The sequence below is a fragment of the Athene cunicularia genome, assembly GCF_003259725.1.
Source record: "Athene cunicularia isolate RWA chromosome 3 unlocalized genomic scaffold, athCun1 chr3_part1, whole genome shotgun sequence".
NCBI classification, from domain to species: Eukaryota; Metazoa; Chordata; class Aves; order Strigiformes; family Strigidae; genus Athene; species Athene cunicularia.
Genome location: NW_020799097.1, coordinates 20,422,002 through 20,443,123, shown reverse-complemented (window position 1 = coordinate 20,443,123; position 21,122 = coordinate 20,422,002). Strand labels below are relative to the sequence as shown.

Sequence of the window (21,122 nt, the reverse complement as noted above, 5' to 3'; positions counted from 1 at the left end):
AATTACAGTGGTGCTTATGTTCAAACAATATAATCTTGACATTTTAAGCATCAGAGCTATTTTATTTGTATCTATCCAATCTAAATCAATTAGATCTAGTAGACTAGAATCACTTAGATCTAGTAGACTAGAAATATAGCAGATACTAGAATGAATTTTAAGAGACTTCTGCAGAGACTGATTTTACATTAAAGTAGGGCAGAGGTGATGAAGAAATAGAATTTCAATCTTTACATTCCTTTAATTAATTATATAATTGTAGATCTGATTCAGAAGGAAAAGTCCTTAGGAAATTTCTCACTTGAAGTTAGTGTAGAACCACAAATAAAATTATATCCAAAATAAAGAAAAAACCTGAACCAACCCCCAAGCCATTACTTCAGATGGGAATTTTTTTTGGATCATGACTGTGAAACAGGGGATCAGAGTTATTTTCCATAGTGGATCCTCTACTTGGAGCTTCCATATTAATTGTTTGGAAAGACATGGTCTAAAATGAAGTTATATTGCATGTTATTTAATATGAAATTATTTATATGTGGACTGTAAATAAATGGAATAGATGGACTGTATATGATTCTTTTTTATAATGTGTCCTTCAGTCTGATGGGAACAATACAAAATAATGTTTATTATTTTGTTGAAAGAAACACATTTTTTAAAACACTGCATTGGTATGAAAGTCATACTTCTCAGTAGAAAAGGAAGAGGCACAATGGAATTCAGGTATAGCAGGTCGATCTTCTCTTCTAAATCAGAGTCTGAATCAACGCCACATGATGAGCAATACTTTGAGCATAACTCAGAGGTAAACTCCCTAAAAGTAATTAAAAATCATGCAATTCTGAATTCTAAAAAAAAAAAAATAGCTCTTGTATGGCCTATAAAGATCAGTGTTGCTTTTTAAAATAGACTAAAAACCAGTTTCAGATGTAGCAGAAATCTGAATTTTAACATTAAATGAATCATGGAATATTTTATCATATATAGGTGAAAAAGAGAAATCACTACTGCTATACTTAGAGGCTGAGAAGATCTTTAGTTGAGTGAAGCAGAATTTTGCCTAGGAAAGATTACTCCTCATCACACATTATCTTCCCTTCAGCTGAGCACCCTGTTCAAAAATTGGATCACAGGAATAGCACAGCATGGACTACAGTTAAAAATATGTTACCTTAAATTACAGCATACATAAATGATAAGCAATTGTACATAAATGATTGTTAGTAAATTATTATTATTCATTTTCTAAGAAGAAAATGGGTGATCTCACAAAATATAGATGGGAATGAAACCACTGGATTTTAAATATCAGTGATTCATTAAATATAAAGCTAGAACTGCACAAAAGAATAATCTGTGTTCCATGACAGCACTATGCAAAATAGCAGAGTTGAAGTATTGGGTTCACATATGTCTTTCCATCAAATACAAGTGAAGAAATGAGAATAGGGCTTTCATGCATTGGTCAGACCCCAGAACGTCTTAAATTTTGTTAATTATGCCTGAATGTGGACTTGAATTTTTCATGCAGCTCGGGACAGCTCATACTACCCGTGAGGGAGGCTCAGATTTGCCCTATCAATCTAAGGACAGCTTAATGCAAAATACAGATGAAGCCCAAAGAGCATAACTACGTACACAGAACATGACACATTTCAACTGACCTTTGGGTTTGGTACTACATGGCATGTGCACAGCTGGATTTATGCTGGAAGAAACAGAAGGAAAGTCAAGACTTATAAATTGGGAAGAATTGCTTTACTACCCCTACTTTACCTTCCACAAAGGTCAGAAGCCACAGCATTAGTTTCAGGAATACTAAAATATAAAAATCATTTTAATGGAGAAAAAATAAATATATCTTAATATTACAAACCTGTATATTTCATAAATGTATTTGAATGTTATTGAATAGCATATTCATCTTTATTTCTTTTTACTTTTTTCCCTGTTTTGAAGAAACTGAAGATAACTGCATTACTGAGGCTATCCAGAAGGGCTCTAATCTGGTGGACTATGCTGCACATTATACACTGAAGAAAAAAAAAAAAAAAAAAAAAAAAAAAAAAGAGTGAAGGATCTATTCAGCAAAGAGCTTTCATAAGAGAGGTTTGAGATCAGTCTGTTTCACTGAGAAAACATGTAATGATAGATTATGTTTATGAACATCTTGTGATAAAATCTTGTGCATTACCACTCATGAGTTGCTTTCTTAAAATGTAAAAATAAGAAATATGAAAATAAATACAAATGTTTTTCTGATCTGTTATACCACATTCTATTAACATGTGGCTCAAAAAACATTCTATATTTTTGAACTTTACTTATGTTTTTTCTAGTGCAAAGTGAGATCTGAACAACTTCTATGGCATCAGTGTCAAAACTCTATTATCTTAAATAAGATTGTTGAAGTTAATCTCACATTTCCCCTTCCTTCTAAAGCAGAAGTAATGAAATGATAAGAGAAAGGAAATAAAACATTTATTTTGAACTCTGGGTAGTGAACAACATAGGGAAAGCTCCTTTGTGTTTGAGTTATGAGAGTGATGCTTTTCTAGGAATGATAAAAATGCCTCCAGATGACCAGACACGAGTCTAAAAAATTCAACCATTTTCTGTGTAGTTCTGACTACATTTCTTTGCTCCACAAAACTAATTACTCTCCAATATTTGGAACGCACCAGCCAAGATTTACAGAATGCAACCACCACCTTTTTGCTTAGACTTTCCTAAAGGATTTAACTCTGTGTTTCGAAAATGAGCCACAATTTGCAGAGCTCTGGGAGAGATGACTGTTTATGTGGACAGAACCTGTCGATAACTGTGGCTCCTCAGTATGTAGAGACTGAGGTCACTTTCATTTTGTAGTCTTAGTACTTCAGTGACAGTCCTGAGGAATTCAGATTTTAAAAGGTAGATCTTAACCTTTCAGTGGCTCAGCCACCTCCTGTACCAAATGAAGATACTGATGTTTGACTCTCTTATAGGTTATTGTAACAATTATTTGTTCAATATTTGCCCAATGTCTTAAAAATGATAAATACTAAAAGATGCCAAAAGATAAATGCTTAAAGATGATTGTTAGGATTTTATTAGGAATAAAACTGAGACCAATTGCTCACCCCAGATAAATCACCAGGCTGCTAAGCTTCCTTCAACATATTGTATATGCGGATATATAGGCTCTGAAGAGCAGTGTTATTCAAAAGTCGTATTACTGGGTTCCCTTTAAAGGCCTTTATAAGAACTGCAGTCACAGCATGGCTGGAGTTGAAAGGGACCTCTGGAGGTCATCTGGTCATTTCTCTTCTACTCCCCTTTCATACCACCTTCTACCCTTCTTTGTCTTCAGTCTCCTTTCTTCCCTTTCCCCTTTTCTTCCATCTTTTAACAGCAGAAGCTGCAAAATAATCAGTGATTTAAAGCTGTTAATTATTTGATCTGATAGACATTGTTGATAACCATTGGATCTTTCTTAGGCAGAACATTGCTATTAAGAGTGCTCTGAGAACTGGTCACGTCTTTTGCTTAAATTTGGGGTTAACACTGTAAGCAACCAAAGCAGAGCACTGAAAGATGTGCATTAGTATCACTGTGAGGCCTATGCTTTCCTCTTTTGTGGAATCAGAGCCACAAGCGTCTTGAGACCTGCAATAGGAGTTTGAGTCTCATAAGGCTATCACTTGCTTTTATGTTAACCGTTATAAAAACTTAGTTTTTCAGTTTACAAATAGTCATTACCAGAAGTGAAAATTGTTTTTCTATTGTGTGCTTGTGTATAATTCAATTCATTGTGGCCCAGTTAAGTGGGGCAGTGAGTATTATGAATGTCATTAAGAGACTTCTTCCTGTTTTCATATAGACTTGTAAATGCACCACATGCCCGTCTTTCAGACATTAGTTCTTGGCCATCTGCAAAGTACAGAGTACCGAACTATTGTCTAATCTGATCATTATATTGAGGAGTGATTGTGTTTGAATCCTTAATTAAATATTTTTGCATTTTCATGTCAGTTTTAAGCTACTAAGACTTCTTTCCTTTGTAACTTTAAGAATACTGTATAGTTGAATTAAAGCTTTGGTCAGCACAAAGGCTAAAAACAAGAAGGGAATGCATGTGGCTACATATTTGAGCTTCTGGAAGTTATGGAGGTCACTGTACTGTGAAAACTCATTTTATTTGGCTTACAAGTGATTGAAGGAAACTACAGTGCAATATAGATGATCTCAGAACTATCTTTGAGACTGAAAAGCCAGTTCTGAGATGAAAAGGGAGATCCTTCTTCAGATTTAAATGGGAAAACTCTTAGTTGTTCCTTGTACAATAGTCCAACCTGACGTTCGCTGAATTCATGATCTAGGCGTCTGAACTGCAAACTGAGTCAAAATAACTGGATTTCTTCTGAGATCACAGTTTGACCTTGAATTGTGATTAAAATGGATAAGTACATTTGTTCACCTCACCTGTTTAATATCATCACTTAAAATCCTGATTTGTTGTTTGTGTTTCAACTGCTGGAGCAATTGACTGGCAGTGCACTAAGCATATCGTCTGAAATTGTTTTATTATTCTAGTTTTCAAAACATGTCAGGATTTTCTAGGAAAATGCCACTTCTATGAAATTACTTCCCAGGTTTTAAAGTCATGTGTGCCCCAGCATGGTCCTCAGTTTTCTGTGCTGTTCATGTTTGTCTCCCCTTGCCAAGTGCTTCTCATGACTGTTTGCTAGTACCTGCATGCTATTCCAATTAGCTTATGTCTTTGTAGGACTTTAAGAGAAGGAGTTTATGTTTCTCATTTATATATAAACATTCATAATAGTGTTAACATGGCATAGAGGGAACACAATGGCATAATCATTAAAATGTACTATTTGTGTTACAGTGGCAATGCCAGTGGGAATCTACAGAGTTTGGACAGGGGGCTCAGAGACATGTCACCTGTGAGTTTGTGACACTTAATCAGTGGTATGTGCAAATACGTTGCTAATTTACCACCAAGTGCATTATAACATATATTTTGAAAGTGGTAGCTGGCTTGCACGAGGAAACTCTAGTTCCAGTAAATCCTGTTATAATAACAACCAGTACAAATACTGAAACTTGTACTAGCCTTAACTAGTGAATCTTGACCCTCCTGAGAGGGAATCCAATTCTGACTGTATGTTAGTTTTTATATTCTGCTGAGAATGTTTTTTTTTCTGGGGTTTAGGGTGTAGAAGAAACTAAAGATAACTCCAGAATGGGCAAGCTGTGCAAAGTGATAGTCTCTTAGGACTGTGTTGCACACAGCTGCAAGTGATTGTATATTTCTCCTGTTAGAACTTGCCAAATAACTCAAAATTACTTCTGAACTACTTATGTATAAGATGGATGTGAACTGTGGTGGTAGGCCATGTGGGGCTTCCTCCCTTGAGCTAGATATTTGGTTTGAGTGAGTTTTAGGTAGGACATATTTTTAGACTCATGTTTGGATTTACCCTAACAGATTGAAGGTAAATACAATTCTAATATAAACACAAAAGGTTTTCTCAGCCTAATTAAAGAAACAAATGATTGAAATTACTTAGTACATTTTAACATACATGTTAGCTGAAGGCACAGTGTCCTTAATGGATTAAAAAGTACAGATTACAAACCTAAAGAAAAATCAAACCTCAACAGCAGATTACAGATATTTCTCATCATCTTCACTCTGGTAAAATTACTTATATTTAGTGTATTTGAACTAGTTCATTTCATGTTTTTAAAGAATCTGAATTGTAAACCCCACAATTTAAGATTATTCTATTGTCCCCTACCTATGCCGACACAAAAGGACCATCTACAGAAGGGACCATCTGTGGAATCATCTGGATACACAGGGAAGTGGAAAATAATTTTCAGTGTTCCAGATAAGAGGTTATAGGTGCAAAAATGCACTAAGTATTTTCAGTTAGTCAGTGCTGCTCTGGTCTATAAGCAGACTGGCCACCATTACAGGAAAGAATAAATTACATTCTTTATCATTTTACAACTTTAGCACTTTATATTCTGCACTGTGTCACTATTTTGAGAGACCTTCTGAATGGTGACAAATATCTAAGTCATTAATTCTGGTTAGAAATCTCTAAACAAGGTATTCTATAAATATATTAATTTAAGGCAGAAAGAAGAGGCTCAAAATATCTGAGGTTGAAAGAGAAAGTGTGGCTTGTACTCTAGTGAATTTATTTTAATTGTGGGGGTTTTTTTTAAATATATATATATATATATATATATGGTTTTAATTATGATCTGTAATGACATTCAGTAACTGAGTGTCTGGGAAACATAAAGAACCTTCTGTCCAAACACCATGATCCATGCTAGACTTACATTATTAAACAAGTATGAAGACACTTTATATCTGATCTCATCTTCCTAATAATGATACTACCACAGGTCATTTTGTTAGCTTTATGGGGCTATTTCTGCATTGCAAAATATCAAGACAGTTTGTAACTCACACAGTGAGAAAACCAGCACCTTCCAGAATCAGAACTCAGCTTCAGGAGTGTGAGTAAGAATGAGAAGAGACTAGCATGCGTATATTGAGTAACAGGGAGGACGGGATGGGATGGGATGGGATGGGATGGGATGGGATGGGACATGGCATGACACACAGGAACTGTAGCACACTGATAGCTGCTGTGATAATCTGTGAGATTAGACAAAAGATAGAAGAGGAAGTATCTCAAAATGGAACATATCTTGCCACTAAGGTAGATGTTTTTTAGGTTTGGGTTTTTTTGGGGTGAGTGGGTTATTTTTGATTCTTAGATAATTTGTACAAAAATTCTTATTTAACTCATTTGTACAAACCGGTTTCCCTGTTCATATCATATTTTTTTAATGATACATGACTGATATTATCCTCATGTGGACATTAAATATTAAACCTGAGTTCCTGGCATCTAGTTATATCATCTTTCTTTTCTGGGACACAGTTCAGGACTTTTAATTCTCCAGATTCTCAGTCAGATTCCTAATTGTCTATGGAAAACCTGAAAAACACGGTGCTGAGGAGCAAGATAGCTCTTTGTCATAGTTGCAAGTGTTCTCAAGCTCTGCTCTTGGAAGGAAAGGAATAATTTCTGTTTAAAGATTAAATGAGCAGCCTAAAGCTCTTTTGGATCAATTAAGGACAATTTTTACTTTTAGAAAAACCCTTGGAGTTGTATTTTCTTACTTAATGCTTTTTATGTAAGCATGCTTCTAATTTTGCAAACAGAAATTTAACTGTTTGCTTCGCTGAAATCAGAACTGCTCTTTCCACTTTAAACTTGTGTTTTAAACAAACCTAAATGAATATGTCAACACTACATTTTCATTAAAATTACACGTCCAAATAAATCTGTGCTGCAGAGAAGCCCTTGAGGATGTCTGCAATCTATGACCATGTCTGGAAATGAAAGAGATCAGAGTGGTTTTTATCTAAGCTGTAGGAGTCATTTTAGGAGTTGGGAATTCCATCTAAAAAGGAAGTTCTCCCTGATGCACTTTTCTCAAGGCTTAACTGTCAATAAATGGACAGTGGGTAAGACAGCCCAACCTGAGTAAAACTAAATCTTGCAGTGAATCACAGAACAGTTGAGACAGATTTGGAGACCATCTAGACCAACGCTGTGCTCAGAGCAGGGTCAGCCAGAGCAGGTTGCTCAGCACACTGTCCATTTGGACTTTGAATATCTCCGAAGATGGAGACTCTGCAACCTTCCTGGACAGCCTGTTGCAGTGTCTGACTAACCTCGCAGTAAAAAGGATTTTTCTTATATTTAAGTGTTTATGTTATGGAAGTTATCAAAGCCGAACTCCTTAAAGTTAGAGGTAAGGTCAGGTGTAAACCAACATGTATAGCCATATAACCGTCTAATGAAGCCCTACTAAACTAATTGCTGAAACTCCATATATAGCTAGTCAGTGCAAGACAGGTGCTTTGTCAGTCTCTGAGATGAGATATGTCTCTATATCATATCTGTCATGTCTCTAACTGCAGATGGCATCTAGACAACTGTAGACCAGTTAGTTGATTCCTAGGTGCTAAGGTATTTGTGAATCCACCTGCAATGATTGAGACAGTCTTTGATATTAAATGTTAAATGAAAGCAAAGCCTACTCACTTAGATGTGTCTATAATGGGAGTCCTATATTGTGACTATCCTGCACGAGGTCTTCCTGGCCACTTTGTGCTGCAGTCTCTGTCCATCCCAACACTTTCTGTCTCATCCTAAAGGCTTCTCACAAGCTTAACCCTATTGTGTGTGTCCCATGGAAGGGCACTTTCCCTTTCTTTCCAGAATTTTCCTTTCAGAACAAGGTCACAAAGTAGTCTTCCTCTCTGCTTTGCCAGCATACCCTTCAATGAAAATGCGCCTTAAACTCGGACCACATCCAACATAGACAAGTACATCTATGAGTAAGTTCTAAAAGGTTATATGTTAAAAAACCTTCTGTGTTTTATCTCAATTACAGAAGTATCCAAGGAAATGGAATAGCAACCCCTACCTTGCTGCTGGCTTTCTCAAAATTTCCTGAACAAGAGAGTCAAGATATTTCTCAAGCAGCTGAACGGATGGAAATGTCAATTCACGTGCTGAAAAAAAAAGTTTGCCAGAAGCACAAACGTTCATTGCATCCAACTGGTAAATATAGTATATTGACATTGGCAGAACCCCCTGTTGATTTCTTGAATGTTGTCTTTTAGATTGAAGTTGGGTTAGCTGCACTTCTATTTTACCTTTTGCAGGTGTACATATCTTGTCTGCACCCTGGGGCCAGGATGCCCTCTCTTTTGTTCTTAAAAGCACCTCACATAATCACTGGTTTACATTTTTCTTTGTGGGAATGTGGACTGTGTTCCTATAGTTGAGAGAGCAGCACTGTGCTATTGGCATCCTGTGAACTCATGACTGCATATTTGTATTGCCTATAAAACAGCTTGCATATCCACAGTGCAGTGAGCTTATTGTTTACAGTGAAATATCTGTCTTCCCAGCACTTTGGATTTAGGGCTTCTGGGGCCTAGAGTCTACAGATAAAATAATACAATTTCTATCACTCTGTGGCACTTGCATTTTCAAATACACTTCCTCTGGACATTGATGGGCTTATTAATATCCCTATTTTAAGAATATACTTTCTTATTTCCAAAACTAGTTTTATAATTAATTGCTGTTACACATTTATTTTCACTCATTTTTTTCTATTTAACTGTTATTTTATGTTAGATGGAGAAAGAAAGAGCGATAGTCCAGAACGTTCAACGATGTATAACTGTCTAAGTAAAATCCCTGTTGCCATTAATTACAGATAAATTTCAAGATATCTATCTGGTGTCTGGAAGACTCAAATGTTCAGAAACATTGAATTTTTTTTTTCATAATTGAATTCTGTTACTTAGAGCAGAATGAACAGGAGGATTATAATTTGTTTTCTCTTAGTATTATAGTGTGACATTATTTTTTAAGATATGGAAGCATTAGAGTGCTGAGGACAAACATAAAGGTCCACAGTTATCTTCTTATTTTTCCTTGTGGAAACATCTGGCTTGTTAACTAATGGGACATTGAACTAAAAATATATCTATATCTATGTGTGTGTGAGTGTGCATATATTTATACATACATAGACACTCTCACACAGAGATACAGTTATTTTTCTGCCAATGCATTTTCAAAAGAAATCAAATTTCTAAACCGTAGAACAAGTGCACAAAATTGTTGTTAATTTTCAAAACTGAAATAACGTTAATGGAAGTTTAATAGATGCTATGCAGTCTATGTGCCATGACAAAGAGTGGTTTTACATGAATTAAAGAACTAAATTGACTTTAAAGAAAATATATGACTCAGTAGATAGGCAGCACAGATAACTGGGGAACTGGGCTCTGAGTATAACTTTGAACCTGATCTAACATGGAAATACAGCTGTATCCACAAATTTGTCCTGAGTAGCCGGTACATAAAGATAAGGTTACATAGCCAGTCTTATAGCACATTGTCTTTCTGTTCTCACCCCTAGCTTGCACAGGTTTTGGCTGCTCAGCAGAACATTTTCTCAGCTGATTTGGCTCCTGAACATTTTTTTGTTTGTTTTTTTCTGGCTTATGTTTTGTCTTGATTAATGGACTAAAGCAGCTTGGTTCAGAATTGGATGGGCAGAGTGGCTAGGTGGTGAGACTGGGTGTCTTGCAGTGGTCAGTGGAGAGAGGAGGGCAAGAGTTAGATGCTGCCTCTACCATTTTCTTTCAGCATGTGATGGTTACAGTCAGTTTGAATGGTAAGAAATCTCTGCGTTTAGGAAGGATATTGCTTCTCTTTCATGTCTACTTCTACCTCTAACTGGCCATACATGTGTTTATATACATGTCTGGCTGAGACAAGGTGCCAGCTCCTCTGGAGCTTACACAACAACCTGACTTTGTCCTTCATGAGCAGCATGCTCACTGGGACACCCATCTGGGTTCATATTATACAGATATTAATACCATGCTGTCTACTGGTATACAGCTCCCTGATTTTACCTTTATTCCAAATTCCAGCTAATAATTCTGAGCCCCTTCTACTCCATGCCTAATTATATAGTCATCTGTAGTGTCTTTAAATTTCTGCATCTTTCCAGTCACCTTTTTTTCCTCCTTGGTATAAGCTTCTGTTCTTGAATGGCTTTTTTACACATTTGTTGTAAGCACAGGGACCAGCCAAGCAATGTGACTGCAGTGCATGGCAAGAAAGCAAAGAGCAGGTTAAACAAGGAGAAAAAGGTGCAGGTCAATCTCGGTTCTTAGCTATGGCTGGACTGCTTCCTTCTCACTGTCTATGCATCAGATAATAAAACCAGCTCTTCCCTTTCACCCTCTGTCTCCTCTAGGTCCCTGAGACTGCCTCCTGCAGCGCTTTTCACTAAGTTCTCTTTCCTAGGAAGAAAAGAGGGGATGCTGTGGTTGTAGCTGACAATAATGCCTTTTCTTCAACAACAGATGTATAGCAATAGAGCAAATTACTTGTTTGGTTCTTCCTTTCAGATCTTTTATCAGCTGATCAGCTCACTATGATTGCTAATATTTCTGGATGTCTGCCTTACATGTTGCCACCAAAATGTCCAAACAATTGCTTAGCTAATAAATATCGACTCATCACTGGTGCCTGCAATAACAGGTACGTATGATAAGAATTGTGCCCTGAAAAATCCTTCTTTGTTATTCTTTAAACTCAAGAAGCTATGTTTACTTTTTCCTAGAAAAAAATGGGAGGGTTGACTTCAAACAGCTAACTTTGGCATTAATGTGTCTCTAAATGAGGTGTCTCTGAAAGCTCCCAGGGAAAGAACCTCTTCATCTAAACTTTGGTACAGTAATATTTGCAGGCAGGCTCTCACTATGAAGGCTTCTAAGATTATGTAAGGAACTTTATCAAGGACTGATTCAGTAGAAGACTTTTTCTATATACATTAAACAGACTGAATTCTAACCCAGGATTCATTTTTGATTGAATTGATAAATTGATATTGAGCAGGAAAATGTAATTACTTCATGAGGAGCAATAAGAAAATCAAGCAGATTCTCATTTTTTTACTTTCCCTCAACCTGAACATTTAGCAAGTATGCATCTAAAAATTCTGGGTGATATATTTATTTTTTTATATATATTTATAAAGATATATGCTTATTGGCTATCTGAATGATGATTATTTACTATTATTATCTACTTGTTACCATATATATATGGCAATTATTTCCTGCAAAACCCAATATAACAGATGTAACTGTATTTTCAGAATCTTCCAATACAATAAGTGTGTAAAACTGAGAATGAGAGCCCTTCTGAGTACAAGGATAAATGATATTCATACTCAACAGCATTTGGATACATAGGCATAAGGTCACAAACTGAAAGGCAGACTAATGTTATAAGTGAAGTGCTACAGAGCTGTAAAGAAAAGGTCATTAGCATTTCACAGGTTAAGGCACTCTGCAACGTGGTGAAGGAACAGCAGTAAAATTCTTCAGTTTTATTATTCAAATCAGTCTGGTTTTATGAGATGAGTCTGTTTTGTTACATCACAAGACATTTGCAAGAAACATGCCCAACAGTCTCTTTGTTGAAAGGACACAACCTGATATGCATCGATGTTATAACCAGCTATGTGGATATCCATAATTTCCCCCAGGCACTTGCAGAGTAGCTTGGAATCTGAACTAACAGCTAGTGTAATATTTGCGCTGCCAACTCCATCAGGGCTTGAACACACTGGCCAAAATTCATGCAGCTGAACACAGGCACATGTGAAGCCCTTAATTTGCAGACATGGCTGCTGTAGTCTTTCCCTCCAGAGACACTCTGCTGTGGGTAAGGTAAAACATGTTTTTGTCTTCAGTGACTCTGGTAATACTAGGATGTGTATAGGCATTTCAGTCTGGTTTCTAAAGCTGGGTAGGGTAAATATGATCTATTGAGTATGGTTAGTCTGTAGTCACTGTGTTCTACTTTGTGTAGTTTTATACTTGCACAAATTCAGTGTTTAAACTCATCACTCATGTTTGGTGGTATTTTAGACTCTTTAGGCTCTAAACATCTGTAAAAGGGTCAAGGCAGTAAAAAAACAAAAAAGACTTTGAAACTAGTGAGTCATATCTTAACTTAGTCTAAAACTTTGTGAGCTTCTTGAAATACCTCAAGCTTTACCGAAATACATAAATTTAAAAGTCCCATTGTACTGTAATGTAAACAACATATTCTATGATGTAAACCAGCTTCAGAGACTTCAAACACTAAATGAAGTACCAGTCTGTACTTTTGCTTGCTTTACAGCTGCCACTTTCAGGCAAAAAATATATCAGGACCTATGTTGTATTTGTGACTTTAGTCACCCAGTAGGAATGTGCAGCTGTGCTGTAGATCAGTAAGTGCAGTATTTAATAGGTGAAATTTAAAAATAAAATTCACAGTGGAATTAATTGTTTACCTGTAAGAAAAATGTATTTAAATCAATCTGAAAGCGAGCATAGAATTTCTTTACAGATGTTTTATTTAAGCAGTTCATATATTTGGGACAAATCAGATAGATTACAAAATATTTATTCCACAGCACTGAGATTACTCTGTTTCAGTGTGAACTTCCTAGAACAAAAACATACCAGAACAGCATAAACATGACCTTCTATGGAGAATATCAACATGACATCAGACATTCCCAGCAGTGTCATTTTCAATATTTACTAGTAACAGATATCAATAAATTTTACTTTCTTCCCGAAGACATATGTGTGGATAATAAGCAAAATAAATTTACATTATTTTAAAATTAACAATAAAGGAGACAAGGCACATTGAAATAGCTATTTTTTTCCCCCCATTTGTTATACCAACTAACTAACATTGATCTGTGTAGTTTTTACTGTCTAGTGTAATGAGAGGGATTCAAAGGTGAAGGAATTACAGGTACTAAAGGAATAGAATCTCACAGTGCAATTAACCTCATCTAATCTCAGCTTTCTGAGGTAGTTATATGTCTGCTTCAAGGCTGCAGCTCTGCCTGTTCCTAATAGCAAGAGAGAGGATGGAATGACAGGATGGTGCTCAGGAGTTGACTATCTCTCTGTCTTGATGGAGAGGTGCTTAGATGACTAGATTACATTTTGTATGCCTAATATTTGGACAGCTACAAGGAATTTTATCTGCAGCATTTCTATTTCATTGCTGTGTCATTAACCATTTCATCAGGTAAGGACCTGATGCTTAGTCTGAAGATCCTCTAATTCCATCAGTTAGGGGTATGTTTATGGCTCACCTAGTGGAAAGAATGAGCAGTCCCTACTGAATCCATTGACTATAAGATGTTTTCTTTAGGATATCTGCTTCACTTCAATACAAGCTAAGTGTTCAGTTTACTGACAGGCTTATTTTTCAGAAATTTCCATGTTTGCCAGAAGTTATGTCCATGGTAGCTCAGAGTGATATAAAACATGACAAAATCTGATTATTAAATTGTCATATGGCATTCATTCTTTCTACCTGAAACTAGGAAGCACATTAAAATAACATTCAAAAGACAGTGAACTGCATCTTAAAACTTCAGGTTCCTTCTAATGGTGCCAAAAGAAAACCCAAACTGTGCAATTCCAGTATTTCACAAGTGAATGAAAAGTCCCACTTCCCATAAACAGAATGTACAGTAATCAAATTTGAATACTCTATAAAGCTGTTTGTTAACAAAATCTCATTATTTCAGCTGCCCTGCATAAAAACCTTTTTAACTCAAGCAAGATTCCAAGACATTAACATGTTTAATGGTATAATAAAAAGGCATGTAAGAAGGGTTTTACTAAAGTAACATTCCAGTGATCTACTAAAATATAAAAGCAATCAGGAGAAAAATCATTGGTTAAGCAGTTAAATTAACATTTCATTATTTTTAATTGAGTGAAATAGCACTACACTATGTGCAGTATTTTATGCAATTTCAATAAAGGCAAATCAACTGTAACTAATTTGAATGCTTTATTAAAGCATACTTCAACCTTCAAGTGTGAATTATTGTGGATAATTAAGTATATTACTGTACCATATAGCTTGGCAAATTGAGCCACTTCAGTGTGCCGGAGATCAATGAAGTATTAATAAAATAATTGTTCCCTCTTTAGCTTCCCAATAGAGATATAAATGCATGTTTTAATACTGTGTAGTTCTACCAACTGTCTGGGAATACTTCTGGTTCTCTGTGGCTCACTTGACAGTTTTGGTCAATTGGGTACATTGCAAAAATTTAATTTCTTCTTTTTATTGTTTATATATCTTTAACAATTATGAACTATATTGAATAAGAAAAAAAAAAAAAAAAAAAAAAAAAACCAACAAAAAAACAACCCAACACAACCAAAAAACCCACAAAACCCTAAAATATTCTGTAAGGAAAAATGCTTTAAAAATGTTAACAATAGAAGGAAAATTAATTGTGTCAAGCCCAAGACTCCCTGACTGTACTAATAAGTAAAAATCACAAGGAATCATTTCCTGGCCCTCAAATCAAGTAGGATCTGACTCTTGCCACCCTTTTACACTTAGACTTTTGTCTCAACATTTTTACTCCCCTTCCCTCTTCCAAGCAGGCTGGCAGCTGGATGGCACACGGCCATGCACTAATCCCAAGGTGTGCCCAGACAGGTGTCACTTAGACAAATGCTAGTTGGTGTGAGCTGAGAACACACTGTGGTTAGTGTTAGCAACTTAAAAGCATAGGTAAATGTGTGAGAGTCTTGGACTTGTGCACAGGCCCTCACAAATCTGGACCCAAGTAATTAGCGTAGGTGCAACCAGAGGGAGCATTGCCACTGAATCCAACAACTTCAGCCATACTTCCCCTTTCCTTAGTCTTTTCTGAGTCTTAATAATTGATTACTTCTGCCTGACTAGTATCCATTTTTCTTTTAAGCTTTCTTCACCTTTATTCTAGGGCTTCTTTATATTATATTTTGCTAAATCTTGATTTCCTAACTATTGTGGTAAAGAAACATCTTTTAAAAGATGCCAACAAAGGCACTTAAGAGTAAATCTGATTTTGTGGGGAATGAGGACACTATCAGGAAATCACCATGGGGCAAATATTTCAAAGATGTCAAAAGGTAACCAACTTACATTATAAACATAAGTTAGTAATATTTCATTAATAATTTGATTTTTCTTTATTTTTCTTTCGAGTCAAACTGATGTTGCCATACATGAAAAACAGTACTTGATGCCTTCTCATAGATCATTACATGAACATCTTATTGCAATGGAATATTGCTCTGTGGCTGATTAATTTTTTACATTATATTATTTTATATTCATATTATTTTTATTATTAATATAAATATATTATGAATTATATATATATATATTTTATATTCAGAATATATTCAGAGGTGCAGGATTTTGCTGATGTTGGGTTTTTGGTTGTTTTTTTTTCTTTTCCCAGGGAACATCCTAGATGGGGAGCATCCAACACAGCCTTGGCTAGGTGGCTTCCACCAGCCTATGAAGATGGATTCAGCCAACCTCGAGGATGGGATCCCAACATCCGATACAATGGCGTCCAGCTACCCTTGGTTAGAAAGTGCACCACAAGATTACCTGAAACACTTACACTGGTCTATAACCATACCTGCCACCACAGCCCTCCATTTGCATCAGTAAATTAAGTAGCGAAAGAATCTCTTGAGCTCAGATAAAGAGCCACTAGTTTTGCTAAAGCATTAATTCAGTCAGCCAAATAGTGCGAGGTGCCCTGCACCTGGGCTGAGGTAAGCCCATGGAGCAGTGCAAGGGGGCACTGACTGCCTTGGGGGGGAACTCTGCCAGAAAAGACCGTGGTGGTGAGCAGGCAGGGCATGATCCAGCTGTGTGCCTGGCCTGGTTTGCTCCAGACATAGGGCTTAGCTTAGAGAAAAGGCGAAGCAGGGTGGACCTCCCATGCTGAAAAAGCCATTATAGAGAAGAGGGAAATCTTCACAACGGTGCATATGCACATGGCAAGAGGCAATTGTCATAGTCTGTTCCTGGGGAAATTTGTCTTGATAGAAGAAAAAAAAAAATTGTTGTGAGAACAATTAAATGTTGGAATAGGCTGCCTAGACAACTGCTGGAATATCCCTCATGGGATTTACCTAAAACCTGGCTTGATGGGGATCTAAATAACCGAATCCCTGCTTTCAGTAAAAAGCTGCACCATGTGGTCTCCAGTTTCCTTCCAGCCTAAACTTCCCAGTGATTTTATGATTCTTTGTTTCAATAATGGTGCCTTTATTCAGGGAAGGAGGAGGGGAAGGCAAGGTTGGATGTTAACTAAATAAATATAAAGCATATAGACGTGCTAGCATGTATACCATTTCTCCTAGGTTAGCATACCTTAACTGAACAAGCATTACCATCAAATTGTAACTTCATTTTTTAGCTAGCCCAAGTTACTGACCTAAGAAGACATTGCAGTATTTATGGATTTTCGCAGTACATATACTTACAAAATATCAGAGGTGCTACAGAGGGAAGTTTGAACAAGGAGTATTTGCATACAGGACTGGGTGAAAGTCTCCAGTGCAATGTGCAGTGATTAGGGCTGGATTTCCTATTTCTGGTTTGTCATCATTGCTTTGAAACCTGACTTTTAATGGACTCAAAGTCTTGTTATTTTAACCACTGTATGTTTAATAAGGATGAACAAGAGAATTTAGTGTTAATGTCATCTGCAACTCATGTTATTAATTAAATAATAATGTATCTAAGCTGCACTATTTAGAGCTTTAAGATGGAAAGCTGACATTTACATAGGTAAATTTCCAGTACAGACTGACTTTTTCTAGATTCATTAGGGTACATGCTTGCAAAGTAAAGCACACTAAAGCAAAACTACATGACTGCATCAAATCTGATCATATCTGACCATCAGCAAGGTTGTCTGCTTTATTTTATCACAGGATCACAGAATGGTTTGGGTTGGAAGGGACCTTAAAGATCATCTAGTTCCACCCACCCTGCCATGGGCAGGGACACCTTCCTCTAGATCAGTTTGCTCAAAGCCCCGTCCAACCTGGCCTTGAACACTGCCAGGGAGGGGGCAGCCACAGCTTCTCTGGGCAACCTAACTAAGAAGTAAAATAGGACAAAACTAGTGCCATAGATGTTTTTCCTTATTTACATAATTGTCTTTTTTTGTACTTTTAGCTATCCAACAATATCCTTTAAAAAGGAGCATGCAAATAATGTGAATAACGTGAAGTTGAGAGACAAGTGTGAAGATGACCATAAAGCAATATTAGAACCAGCGTGGCTGTGCAGGTTAACGGTGATAAGAAAATTTTACTACCTGCAAGAAAAAAAGTTTGTGCTTTGTGGTCACTAAAATACTGAAATACTTGGATTCCTGATGATCTCTATGTATCTCTGCTCTTCACCATTTCAGTATAAAGCCTGATGTTCCTAACAAGTCCCACATTGTTTCTTATCTTTACCAAGTTCTATTTGACTGCATCTGCCTTATACATTTATTATATTGCCCTTATATTTATTACAGACTGTGTGACTATTTTATGTGCTGCCCTTTCAATTTCTTGACTTCTAAGGCAGCTGCTGTATGTAAGGGAATATTTTGTATCATGAGGGAGGTATATGTGAATAATAACACTCTCCTAATCATCACTGACTGGTGATTCTGCTCTGATGGTTTTGCTTGGTTATTAGTATAGGCTGGACATGTAGCATAGATGTCTCCCTGGTATCTCTATGCAGCTTTCACATAAATATATTTTGGCTTCCCCTTGTCTGGGAAAGTGAGGCAGAGATTTCAGCTACCATGCATTTGCAACCTAGCTTGTCTCCTGGGCTGCATAAGCTGCTCTATTTATGTACAGACTAGTAGTCTAGAGCCTCTGTGTATCCACAGTGATTTGAGGTTGCCCAGCAAACAGAACCCATTTGTTAAAGGAGTAGAAAACAGAATAAATAGAAAGAAAACTTTCAAACAGTCTAAAAAAAGTATGGTTTTCAAAATTCTCTGGAAAGGAACAGATCAAAGATACACTCCCATTTGCCAAATATATAGAAAAACTCAGCTGAAAGGTCTTTGAATCTGCTTGTGGCACTGATATATAAGCTTCTGAACAGAAATAAAAGTGTCGCAGGTTGAGTTTCTTGTTGTTGTTGGGGGTTTTTGGTTTTGATTTTAGGCGAACCATCAAAAGTACAACATCAAGTATTCTAAGGGAAATAAAAAATATAGCTTTTATCACTGTCCCCCCCTACTTTTTAATGTTTTATCATTTTGTGAGAATTAAATACTACTTGATGCTCAAGGTAAAATAGTTCTCTCCCCAGGTTCGTGAAGTGACCAGAAAAATTGTTCATGCATCTAATGAGGCTGTTACTGAAGACAATCTGTATTCTGATATTATTATGGTATGGGGACAGTATATAGACCATGACATTGCATTCACACCCCAGAGCACAAGTAGAACCACCTTCCTAAATGGAATGGAGTGCCAGATGACATGTGAAAAACAAAATCCATGTTTTCCAATAAAGGTAAGATTCTAAATTAATTTCTTAAAGAGAAATTCCAGGCTCTAAACAGGTGAGAAAAGTAAACCGCATTAGTGATACACATGCACTGAAATAATTATAAAGCAAATTGATAGAGAAATAATAGAGCAGATGGTGATAGAAAAATTGAAACCCAATGCAACTCTTAAATGAAATAGGTAGATATTTTAACTGGTTTGTAGAGGTAACAAACTATAGCTAAGGTACTTATTGCAAATATCAAATTTTTCTACCTCTCAGATTTATGTTGCAGAGAAACCTTACTAATCCTCCCCAATGTTATTGTTCTCATGCTTCAAGGTTTTGAGTTCCATTGGGGAAAATAGGGAAGTAGTCATAAATAATTCTGGTTTTAAATTGCCAGCCAGATAAAGTGAAAGGATCCTAACTTTACTCAGTGAAAGCAAAGATATTTTTGGCAGTTAATGCAAACTTTTGAAGAGAGCTCTCTTCTCAATGTATGTATAAAACGACCTTCAGGGAGTTGCTGAAACTGCCATACATCACCTTTTTGCTTTGAGTAGATGGAAAACATGAATTCAAAGATTGTTAGAGGGTTAGAAGACACATAAATTGGTATAAATATAGGAATTTGTATTCTTGCCTGATTGATTTAACAGTATAGTCATTCTTTCACTCAAAAAATGAAGTGGCAAAGTCAAGCCACTTTTTTGTTTCTCAAAGCACAGACTGTCCATTTCATGCTACAGGACAGCCCCATGCCTATTACAGCCCTTGGACTGGTGCCCTGTCTCAATTCAGAGCAACCCAAATTACTTTCCTTACGGTTGGAGCTTGATTACTGACCAGCTTGTCTATGCACTGAAGCTAATGTAGGGAATAAATTCCATCAGAATAGAAAACTTTTTTCTCTTTAACAAACTGTAATACCTATGTCACAGTCTTCTTTGCCTTAAATACCTCATTCTGCTTCCATTAAACATAAAGGAAAATATTCAGCTAACTGTTATGGGAACCGAATCAGGTCCTATGTTGAAAGATGGCTGATCTTCTATTTGGTGAGAGAATCTAAAACACAGGGAAAGCTAAGTGAAATTAATGACTGCCTGTAATTTTACTACAGGCGGGTAAATCTAGTCTCTCTCTCACCCATGAGACAGGAACTTTTGAAAGTTTGCAAAAATACCTTGAGAGCATTCAAAACCAGCACAGACTTCTTAAAGAATCATATTCTCAGGACACTGACTGCCTAACCTGATTTAGCCACAACAACCTTAATTACAATGAGTCTTTCATAGTTCTGACAAAAAAACTCTAGTTTACTATGTCTCAAATTTCCGTCTGGGGCAAGAAATTATTCCATTTAAGCTGTTAAGGTTAGCCTTAGAAATGCTCCCTTTCTCAAAGTTTTATCTGGAGAGTCTAGTACAGAAGTCCAGTCCCTGACCAGCAGTGCTTCACATGACATGATGAAGGAGGTGGAGTGCATCTCCACCATATGACACAATGTGGCTATGTATTGATACCCATTTTGAAAAAGTCAGTTTGCTGTAGATATAAAACCACAAAAATCTATGAAAGTTTATGTTTTGTGGTTATAACATGTTCTTTGAAACAACACAATTAGTATTGATCTTTAAGTGCAAAACCCCCAATTATTTTTTTTATTTTTATATTTTTTATTAATAAATAGATTTTTAAATTGAGAAAACCCATAACTGGAATCAAATGTGGATCATAGGGACTGTAAAAGTCTAATCATTGACTAGTTCAAGCCTGGAAATCCTATCTGCTTTAAAAAAAGGCAATTTTATTGGTCTTTGAAAAAGGACTCCAAGGATAACATTGTTCATGTGGTAGCGGCATTATGGTGCAGAGAGAAAGAAGATGCACACATTGCCATGGCATAGACTCACAAGTGCATCCTTCAGTGCTTTAAACAAGGGACATATTTTGGATTTCTTTCTTGGAGCTGTGAAGAGATTTGTCACAGAACATGTTTCAAGGATGCTCTTGAAGGCAAGTCATGTGTATATATACTAAATCTGGCACTGAATATAGCCTATG

General features: G+C 36.3%; 1 protein-coding gene across 1 annotated transcript in view; it reads left to right on the top strand.

The window, feature by feature from the left end:
* Positions 1-21,122, top strand: part of TPO (thyroid peroxidase) — a 110,546-nt gene that overhangs the window by 65,542 nt on the left and 23,882 nt on the right. The window contains 5 exon segments of the mRNA XM_026844028.1: positions 1,963-2,047; positions 8,500-8,666; positions 11,048-11,180; positions 15,979-16,108; positions 18,870-19,076. Coding sequence (XP_026699829.1) covers positions 1,963-2,047; positions 8,500-8,666; positions 11,048-11,180; positions 15,979-16,108; positions 18,870-19,076 — 722 coding nt within the window.